The sequence below is a fragment of the Vanacampus margaritifer genome, chromosome 15 (genome assembly GCF_051991255.1).
Source record: "Vanacampus margaritifer isolate UIUO_Vmar chromosome 15, RoL_Vmar_1.0, whole genome shotgun sequence".
NCBI lineage: Eukaryota > Metazoa > Chordata > Actinopteri > Syngnathiformes > Syngnathidae > Vanacampus > Vanacampus margaritifer.
In genome coordinates this window covers 9,252,515-9,263,301 of record NC_135446.1, presented here as the reverse complement: position 1 = coordinate 9,263,301, position 10,787 = coordinate 9,252,515, and the positions used below count along the sequence as shown (strand labels likewise).

The following is a 10,787-nucleotide window of genomic DNA, read 5'->3' as shown; positions in this document are numbered from 1 at the left end:
AGCGCCGCATTCCAACATGCCAGTGCCATGAAGTGATTCTATCATAAATAAATTATTTTTCTTGCATAAAAACTCTTAGTCTTTGTTTGATTACTTGAGACTTGAATGTGGAAAAAAACAGGTGCGTTTTTGACTCAAATCAGAAAGCACAAAAAAAAAAAAACTGAAATGCCAGAAACAAAAAGTAATTGCGACATTGTTCAGCTGCTAGTGAATGAAGGACTGGAGTCAATCATAAGAAGGTGTCATGCCCCCTTTGGTCAAAATTCGTTTCAAATCGTCATTTCCTGTCATTTTAACGCACTTACTGTTTTGCCTCACTTCTAATTTTCCATTGTCCGACTACTACATGTCATTAAACATGTAGTTGTTCTACTTTTACTATTACTGTTCTACTGCTATTGTCTTACTATTGAGTGCGAAGGGCATATTTGTACACGGACGATTCGTTGCCATAGCCATAGCTTTGAGTTAATTACTGTATGTGTCCTGTCTCTCCCACGCGCATACACAGGAGATGGCTCATCAGGGCCAAACAAGCAAGCTCCACACTTCCTGTTTCTGACAGCACAGAGCGTGCTGTGCTGCTATCTACAACGCAACACACACAGGAAGAGCTGACAACCACAGGTTGGGTGGCATGCGGAGTGGCGGAGGAAAGAGCCCCAGAGGAGGAGGGAAGCTGCATGAATTAATGTGCCGCAGATGAAAGTGACCCTGCAAGATGATGGACGTGGGAGGGGCTCAAGTCACGTGAGGGGAAACTGCAGGAGGGAAAAATGAAATGGGAATAAAAAGTAGCTTCCATTCTCCTGTTGATGAGCAAAAGCATCAGACGCTGCACTTGAGCGACGTTCCCGCTGGATGGACCCGCGCCAATCACATCCTGGCCTTTGGGAGTCTGCCGAGCGCCGTCCGACATGCACTTCTACCACGAGGTCAGCATCCACCATCCAACTCTTAATACTGCCATTTCACAATAATAAAAAGTAATAAGATGACAAAACTTGACCCACAAAAAAAACTTATTGATGTGTGCGGATTGCTACAGATTTATTTTGTGCGTCAATGTTGGCTGTAGTAACCTATTGTTCTGACCGGCCAATCAGAGGATGGCACATTGATGACATCATTGCGCGCTAGTGCTCTTGTGATGACAAATCTGGAATGTGATTGTGAAGGAAATAGTCCCATTGTTAATATAGTTGGATGGACCAACAGTACTGATTGGGAAGGCCTGGGCAGACTACGTTGACATGGCAACACATAGAAGCTGTAATCTAATTGGACAAAGAAATCCAGCATACGTGTAAAGTAAGCAGTGCACTACATGGCCCAGATGGAAGTGGCTTATTCCTGTTTTTGTTTTTTTCAAGATAACAGTTGGCGAAGTTGTGATTTACATAAAATGGAAATTGATGGTTCACATTTCTGCCACTAGGGGGTGTAGTTATGTGGTGTTTGTGGATGTTTCTGGGTGTTTTTGTAGGTGAGCTGAAAAAAGCAGCACCGTGTGTCTTTCAACAGTGGAGATGAGAAGTCTTCGCTGCCTCTTCTCCGGTGTCACCTTGTATCGGGTTCATGGAGGTTTCGAGTGGACGAGGGAAGCGCAGTTTACCAAATAAGAGGCCAAGTGTGCTTAATTTGTCGCTCCTTGTTGAAGTTCACTATAAAACTGGCACATAAACACCAAACTATAGATTATGGAAAATTCACTAGCTTAATGCTAACATATAATGATAAACACTATAGAAGGGATAATCAAAAGTTAGCATAAATGTTCCGGTCATTATAAACCTACAGGCAACTGTTAATAAATAAAAATCAAATATTTCAGAGATGATGGAGGACAAGATGCTTCCATCACAGCATCTCGCGTGGCAGGTACCACTTTCTGTCTGCTCCCTGTGGGGTAACAGCCCCATCCCAGGATCAGGATGGACGTCAGCCTGACACTTCCTCGGACCTCAGACTGCGTTTACACTTGATGAATGATTGAGGGGATGATTTTGGATGTCACTGGACCACTAGCTGATTTTGGCTCAATCCAATTGGTTTGGGCGCCAAACGTGGCTGCTGATGATGGTTGTGGGTGTGAACGTCCTGTTTAGAGAACGGAGGCAGACACACAGTGAGAGACCGTCCCTATCCTTGCTCCCATCTCCTTTTCAGCGGCGGTATTTCCTGCCGGAGCTCAACTGTAGAGTAGGGAAGCGTTCAAGATGAAGGGGAAAGCAATTGGTTCCGCCGGTGTCGAACTGCTAGCATGGAGGTTTCAGGGGCTAGCAGTGGGAAAACGTGGAGTCGCGATCCAAAAGATGTAATGCTACACTTTATACAAAACTGTTTATTTCCACATTTCATGTTAGTGCTGGTTTCTCAGTGGTGGTTTTGGGAGGCTAGAAGGGACTAATAGAAATAGAATGAGTGATGAAATTGGTCACAAAACATATTAAACTCGTAAGTGGAGGAACATTGGTGCCTAATTTTGCCCCATGACTACACTTGTATCTCAAATAAATTTTCCCCATTGAAATGAATGGAAATTCCATTAATCTGTTCCAGCCCCAAGTACACAAACCTTTCTATTATTATTATTTTTTAAACATTTTTTTTGTTTGTTTTTCAGCCAATAGAGTGCAGTGTTGTCCAAGCAAGTGTGTGCGTGCGTGCGTGCGTGTGCATATCGGTGTCATCCATCCTGTTTTTTGAAGCAGACGGCCGAGTCAGCACACCTCAGATATGTAACCATATGACCTTTTGACCTGGAAATGTATGGCACCGTGCCTGGAAGTGGGGATCACACACACGCACACCCATGATGCTTTGCTGTCTCACGTCTCATCTTCAGCCTCCTACGTCTGTGCTTGTGCCCTTTTTAATCCAACGTTTTAATCCTCCCCCTGACGCTCACCTGCCCTGCTTTCCTTCTTCCTTCCTACTCAGATTCTCACACGTTTGCAGACATTCGTCATACGTGGCTTTTTGGTGATGAAGAGTGCCCCCTCCCGTCTGCCCCCCTCCCTCCCATGTTTATGTTCTGCAGCTCGTGGAAGTCACAATTTGTCCTCCTCCTCTTGTAATCTAACTCCTTTCTCTGGACTTCCCTCCCACCCTCTCGCCTTACTCATGCTGCACGCTCGCTAACTTGGAGCCAGACCGTGCCACTCGCCTCAATGGGGTCGGGATAACGGGGGCTGGGGCGGCCTCGGGACGCATTTTGGAAACGAATTTGCCAGGAAGGGAAATCCCAAACCAGGTAGATGATATTGTTTGTTTGAGAGTCGTTGAAATGTTTACCAAACTCAGAAACTCTAATCTAGCAACGCATGATTATTGATAGGATGGCATACAAATTTATGACCTTTTATAAATAATTATATAATGTGCAAGAGGCACCACAACGGGCTGGATGAACTCATTGTGTGCCGTTCAGTTTGCGGGCTGGTCACATTGTGCTTCCCAAATGGAGCAGCAAAGCCTTCAGGACAGAGTGGACTCTCTGCTCTCCCGCTGCTGTTTATCCAAGGAATAAGCAAGTAAAGCTTAATTTGGAATTCCTTTTTTTTTTTTTTCCTAGACTTGCGTAACACACAAATACCTCTCACCCTTTGGCTGCATCATCATAATTCTCTGTCAATCATCTACAGGAGTGACATGCTTGGATTAATGTTAATGTCTTGAGAATAGAATTAAAGTACCACTGATTATCACACTTGACGTTTGATGTTACCTAATTTTGTGGTTGCTGAATTGCTGAAAAGCATTCGCACATAAATTCCCAAATGAAAAGATTTTACACATTTCTTAATTAATTCAAACTATAATTTCCTTCCTCATTTCCTTATCTATACCCCTTTTTTAAAAAAAAAACAAAATTCACATATGAAGAGATATTTGACATATTGACTTCCTCCAACTTGAATTTCCTAGCTTACATTTGAACTCTTATATGAGGTCAACAACATTTCAATCCAGCCATCCTCTCCCACACATTTTCTACAGAAACAGCATTCGCCCTACAGACAAAAGAAACCAGATTAAGATTTTGTTTGTGTTCCTGTCCAACAATCCCAAAGGAGAGCTTGAGCACATGGCGTAAAATTCCACATTGCTTTGATCCACTGTCATCTTCCAGACAATTCAACTGAATCCGTGTGCCCGATTTCAGTGACTGGCAGCCTGGCGGTCTTTTTGCTCTAAATCTTCCCAGATGCGGGAGCGTTGATTTTTGACATGTCTCGTGTGTTTTTGTCTTGCCAGGGCGGGCTCACGTGGGCCAACATGTTGGGTCAGAGTGTGCGTCTTCAGCCCGTGGCCATCCAGGACCTTTCGGAATTGGAGCGAGCCAGACTCCAGCAAGTGGCCTTGTTCCACCTGGACCAGAGGGACCTTCACTTTAAGATCAGCATTCCCAGAGGTACGTGTACGATTCCATAGGCTGCTTTTTGTTTACATTTATGTGTCGGGAACCATGGCCAAGTACGGGCTAGGAGTACTTTGTGAGGCAAGGATTTGGTTATGCTCTGATTTATGACTAGCCAAGCACAAGAACTCCAACCTAAACCCAATTGATTGATGGGGTGATGGTTGGGAAGAACTTGGAATGAGAGGATGGAACAACTGCAAATGGGAAAACTTTGGACAGGGAAGACAAGGAAGATTTCTCCAAGGATCTGTGCTTTATCCCGAGAGGGGAAAAAAGCAACGAGCACAGGAAGTCAAAAGAAAAATCTTACTATCTTTTATGTTCAGTAAACACAATGAAACGCAAACCTTTTTGTGGGATACGTTCCAGAGCCACACATCATTGTGAAACTCTGCAATGTAAAGGCCTCCCAATTATTATTTTTTAAATAGTAATAAAATAATAAGCCCTCTCATCGGATTTTAGCACCAATTTAAACATATTGTAAATGTATTTCAACACAAAAAATGGACAGAAAATACTTTATTTGTATCCCTAACCCATAACAAAAAGATAATTTAACATTGTCTATTTAAAAAAATGGCATTTTGTACAAAATATTATATTAAATAAAAGTCTGCTAGCTTAATGCAAACATGTGATGCTAAACGCTATAGGCAGACAAACAGACATAGGCAGCCTTTCATAATAACTGCTGTCATTTTCATCAAGAATACAATCAAACATTAGGAACAAAATTTATTTGAATTTACTAGAAAAAGTCCTAATTGAAGAAATTGATGAGTGCAAGAAGATAAAGTTCAGATCGTCAACATTATTTTTCAAGCAGTGGCTTTGTGGATGTTTGCATCTTGTTTTCAAGAAATCCTACGTGATATGAATCTATTGTTTTCGACGTGGCCCTAAAACTTCCTCACAGAAAGAAAAGCCATGAATTTTTGGTGTGTGCGTCTAAAGCACTTATACGGTTGCGCTTGTTGTTAAAGTGCTCTATAAATAAAGTTGAGTTGAGTTAATCAAGGTCTGTAGCGCCAGTGATTTGGAGCTCTCTTTGATTTGCAAACATGCTGTGATTGTTGGCGCCGCTCCGGTTCCTCATCCAAACTCGCTTCCAGATGTGGAAAAGTCTCACTGCTGACTTCCCGTCATGCGTGACAAGTTCTCAAATCATCATTAAGTCTTTTTCTTTGAAAACGTTCATGGATGGCTCATCCATCAGCACTTGTGTGCTTCCAACTTTGTCAGGACGTCGTCACGAGAAGAAGAAAATTATTAAAATCCTCCGAGACTTTTAAAGTTGCTTTTCTTAGCCTCGTCTCGCTCGCTCGTTGGCTCTCTCAGGACAATTAACCTCTCCTATTGCCATTCAGCTTGAAAACTGACTACTGGATGGTTGGCAAGATTTGCAAGGTTGTCACATGATGTCAATCAATCGCTCACAAGTCAAAGCAAAGAATTAGCCCAAAGACAAACTCATAAGTTAGGTCATTTGTATGTCTGGTTATTATTTTTTATTTTTTGTTGGACACGGGCTAACATAATTCCCCCGCCCCGAGCAAGTGTGGGAATCTTTCCGCTCCCTTTCTCTCCCCAGAGGTGAGCACATCAGGTCACGTCTCTCGCCATCGCCCCCCAACCCGCTGCCCTCTTTGACTTCCTGTTGTCTTTTGCTGACATTTTGCGGGGTTGTGCTGCCGAAAGTCGATGAGTGTGTTTGTCCAGACGTTTTTAGCCACTGGCGAGCTCCATGGAATTCTCTGTCATCACTTGAGAGACATTTTCTCTTATTTGCTTGTTCTCATGCTCCTCTTTGTCCTTTTTGTGGGCTTCCTGCTTTGCTGTTTCAGGAAAAGACAACCCCCCCCACCCCCAACTTGTCAAACCATGTGATGCTATCTAATGACATAACAACATCATTAGATGCACACGACATCTAATGAGACGCTCACTAAATCGTAATTGCTCTCCAAAGTTTGTTTTGCTTGCAAACATGCACTCCAATGTGTGAGAATAAATCTTGTCTGTCCACAGAAATTCGCAAACGTCGAAAATCGCTGCGCAGGAGGTTTGACTCGTTTTCCAAGGAAAAAAAAGAGCGTGGTGAGTTGAATGTACACACAAGAGGATTAAATGTTTAAATGTGTTGGTTGCTCAGAAAATGAAGATAAACGAATAAGCTAATTTTAGACAAGAGGGGGGAGGGGGGGGGCAAGGATACATTGCTTTTTTTCAGTTGTGGTTGAAGCACTATGACAAAATATCTAAATATATAACTGTCAAATATGAATACGCAAACAACCACATTAAAAAACATATAAAAAGTTTCAAATTTTACATTTTATTGATGCACTTTTTTGTTGCAAATATATATTTAAAATTTGTCCCCTGGAGTTTCGCAATATTTATGAAAAAAAAAATCCATTGTTATAAAGGTCAGTGTGTGACGACATAGATCTTTAGAGCATAACACCTGCTGCCTCTTAGCCGCACAGACTTAGCTGAAGGCTAACCCCGTTCACGGAAACCCAGAACATCGGGAACTGGCCCCGCTCCTGCTGGCTCTGCCCGGCTTCTCACAGCCGCCAAGCAGCCTCTTTGGCGGAGGTAATAAAAACCATGCTAAGTTTGGAAGCTAGCTCAGTGTTACCCCACCTTTATATTAAAATAAATAAATAATATAAAAAAAACAAAATTAAGTAATTGCTGCACAACAACAACAAAATACGGATTTTTGTATTTTATTTAAATTTTAGGCCCGATTATATAGAAAAAAAATTAATAAAAAAAAAAAGCGGAATTTGATTTTAAAATTTACGTGGTTCATGCAAAGGTTTGCAGTTAGCTTATTAACAACTTCCATTACCATTTTATATTTTTGATTCCAGCCTCAAATTGAAATGTGAACAATCAGGCTATTTTTTGTTTTTATGTGTTGACTTAAATAAGAAGATTAAAAAAATAATAAAAGCTTGAGATTTGTTCAAATGATACTGCTTGCCAAGTCCCCACCCTCCTCAACAATTTAAGGACAAAGCAAAAAAAAAAAAAAAAGTTAACATAAGTGGATTTGCACCATTATCAAGATGTCAAGGATGTTTACAAACAAGCGGATCAGTCGTCATTGCTGTCTGATGCCAGCAAACGTGGCCAAAAGTCAGACGGCGCGCCTCAGGGCCAGCAAGGAGCTTAAAGCAGGCCGCCAACTGCATCTATTAGCTGACCTCCATTGATTAGCTGGCTTAGACCAGCACGTGCAGTCCTGGTAGCGCCCCCGGCTGGCCGTGGGAGGCATTGCCAACAAAATTCATGATTTGTAGCGTGAACATATATTTTTGACTCACAACATAGATGGTCATAAACTGCTTTTATTTATATTTTATAAAATGTTATATTTGCCCCCATTATTCTAAACCCGGCATTGTGATTAATATTGCGTTTGTGGAATATAAATAATGTAGCAAAATCCATCCGTTTTTATCCGTTTTAGTGGGCGGCCATTTTGCCACTTGCTGTCTATGGAAAATGACAGTTGCTCAGGGCTCAAGTAACAACCAATCACAGCGTGGGAAAGCTGTGATTGGTAGCTACCTGAGCAACTATGATGTCATTTTCTGTCAATAGAAAGTGCTGGTGTGGCGAGATAGAACATTTTTGGGTTGACTTCCCTTTCAATGATTTCTCAGAATCTGCCCCCAAGGCGTTTGGGATCCCGCTCTCACAGGTCATTGCCAACGACCGGGCCTTCAAGCGGCGCCAGGACGCCGTGAAGGAAAGCCGACGGGACTGCTTGGAATTGGAGGCCAGCATTTTGCGCTTCAGGGCAGAGAAGCGTCAACTGCTATTGGGGAGCACGCGCCCGTCACCGCCCGCTAACTCGGTGGCCCCGGCGCCGCAGCACTCCATTTTGAACACCGTTGGGCGAGGACAGAGACGGGTATGACCTCAGTTATTTTGATCTCAGTCATCCAAGTGACAATCAAATCAGGGACGTTGCTTTGAGCACAAGCAAATTGTGGACCGTTCCAGGGCGGCCTCTCCGTGGACTCCATCTCCGACCTGGTGGACAGTCAGTCCCGTTTGCTGGAGGCGCTGCAGCTCTCCCATCCGGCGGAGCTGGAGCTGAAGAAGACCGGCGGCGGCGGCTCGTCAGAGGGCAGGAGCCAAAGCAGGCTGAGCCTCAACCCCGTCTACCCCCAGGTGCCCCGGGTTCTGGAGCGCTGCTGCGGCCACATCGAAGCCCACGGTGAGGCGTCCGTCCTCCGCTTTTTGTCCCGCGCTCTGTCTGCACGCCTTACTCGACCTCCCTCCCCTCAGGTCTTCGGACTGTGGGCATCTTCCGAGTCGGGAGCTCCAAGAAGAGGGTGCGACAGGTGAGTTGACTTTAAGGCGCGCGGAGAGAAATGCAATCTGCGTTAACATGCTGTCTTTGTCCTCTTGCAGCTGAGGGAGGACTTCGATGCGGGCGTGGACGTTCAGCTGGACGATGAGCACAGCGTGCACGACGTGGCCGCCTTGCTCAAAGAGTTTTTGAGGGACATGCCGGATCCACTGCTCACCAGAGAGCTGTACCCCGCTTTCCTGCACGCCAACCGTACGCACGCACGCACGACAACCGTCCTCAGAATGGACTCACCGATGATCAATCTGCCTTTTTTTTTTCTCTGGCTGCGGTCCAGTCCTCCGAGGAGCCGAGCAGCTCCAGTACCTGCAGCACCTCCTCTACCTGCTGCCTCCCTGCAACTGCGACACGCTGCTGCGCCTCCTCACTTTCCTGCACACGGTTCACAGCTTCGCCCAGGACAGCCTCGGCACCAATGACGAGGAGGTCACTCGAGTTCAAATGTTTTGTTACTCTACTTGAGTAGATCTGGATTTGACTCCCTGCATTTGAAAACCCGCACAGATCCCCGGCAACAAGATGACGGCCGCCAACTTGGCGGTCATTTTTGGGCCCAACCTGCTCCAAAGGGAACGCGGAGGAGACGCCAGTCCGCGGGCCATGGGCATCGAGGACAGCACGGCCATCATTAACGTCACTCTGGTGCTCATGCAGAACTTCAGGAGACTTTTCATGGTGAATCAGGAGTCTGGCCATCTCCATGAAGCGTTACGTGCCACTAAAATATTCCAGCATGTCCCACATAGGTGTCGGCCGAGCTGCAACAGGAAGTCCTGGTGAGTCTGATCCAGAGTGACCCCGACATCATCGACTATCTGCTCCGCCGCAAACTCAGGTGACGACAATCAGCCTTTTGATGAAAATCCAAACGCGCCCCTTAACCCGGTTCGATTATACCCCTGCAGTGGCAGTTATATTTCGTTGGAGAGCGGCGCCGGCCCGGGCAGCCGCCGGGACACGGGAGCGTCTCTGGACTCTGTGGGGGCCTCCAGCGGGAGTCTGTCCCCGATGGAGCCCCGCTCGTCTCTGGAGGGCGGCCTGAGTAGCGAGGTCTTCCTCAGCGTGCTCAAGATGAACCAGAGCAGGAAGCAGCACGACAACAGATACGGTACGCTCACCTTTCACCTCTTTCGGCGAAATCATCAGAGTTCTAATCAAGGGCCTCGTAACCCTTGGAAACGAGACCAACACGTTTGATGCAGTTCTGTGTGCGAACAGGTGAAGTCCGACCCAGCAAATCCATCCGCCACATGCGACAGTTCCACTCCCACCACAACCTGCTCAGTCTGGCCCAGCCCGCCTTGTGCGCCATGACCTCCGTCTCCCGTCCGCAGCACCCGGCGGACGCCGGCAGCGTTTGGGTGAAGCAGGCGCCCCCCGGGGAAGGCAAGGCCAGCTTTTGGGACTTCTTCACGGGGAAAGGCTCGGGCTCCGAGACCTTGGTGTGATGATGATGATGGTGGTGGGCTGTTTGGAATCGCTGACCATTCCTTACTTCCGTATCCAGTTGCAACAGCACTACAAAATGGCCGTCTGACTATTAAAATGGCTTGGGAGTGGTTCCCGGCACTACCGAGATGTAGTGATGGATGAACGAAGGGATATGTGTGATCGATTTGTCTTGAGTGTGTGTGACATGAAGGAATCATCACTTGTACATACTGTAATGCACTTCTTTTTTTTAAAAACATATTTTAGATTGCATAAAAAAATATTTTGTTCAAATTTTTTTCTGTAATATCCAATAAAATGTCCACTGTAAATATGACCTGATGATGTTTCTATTTGGTGGATTGTGATGTAAGAATGTAGCTAATTTACATAATATCGCCCCCAGTTTCTCCATCCATGACTTGTCTGCAAACAAAAGTAGGACAGCACAAATTAGGGTTGGGAATCTTTGAATGTCTCACGATTCGATTCGATTCCGATTTTTGATTCAAAATAATTAGATTGACA

General features: G+C 45.2%; 1 protein-coding gene across 3 annotated transcripts; it reads left to right on the top strand.

Moving 5' to 3' along the window:
- Positions 1 to 746: 746 nt before the first annotated feature.
- Positions 747 to 10,596, top strand: arhgap36 (Rho GTPase activating protein 36). 3 transcript variants are annotated; one of them, XM_077543733.1, is made up of 12 exons: positions 747 to 938; positions 4,264 to 4,420; positions 6,461 to 6,529; positions 8,113 to 8,363; positions 8,456 to 8,672; positions 8,744 to 8,799; positions 8,870 to 9,020; positions 9,106 to 9,254; positions 9,333 to 9,503; positions 9,575 to 9,663; positions 9,734 to 9,936; positions 10,047 to 10,596. In XM_077543733.1, the coding sequence occupies exons 1-12, from the start codon at positions 921 to 923 to the stop codon at positions 10,274 to 10,276; spliced, it is 1,761 nt and encodes a 586-aa protein (XP_077399859.1). In that variant the 5' UTR covers positions 747 to 920; the 3' UTR covers positions 10,277 to 10,596. The 3 variants fall into 3 exon arrangements, with proteins under 3 accessions (XP_077399859.1, XP_077399860.1, XP_077399861.1); XM_077543734.1 differs by lacking the exon at positions 747 to 938 and adding an exon at positions 2,937 to 3,259; XM_077543735.1 differs by lacking the exon at positions 747 to 938 and adding an exon at positions 3,284 to 3,539.
- The last annotated feature ends 191 nt before the right edge of the window (positions 10,597 to 10,787 follow it).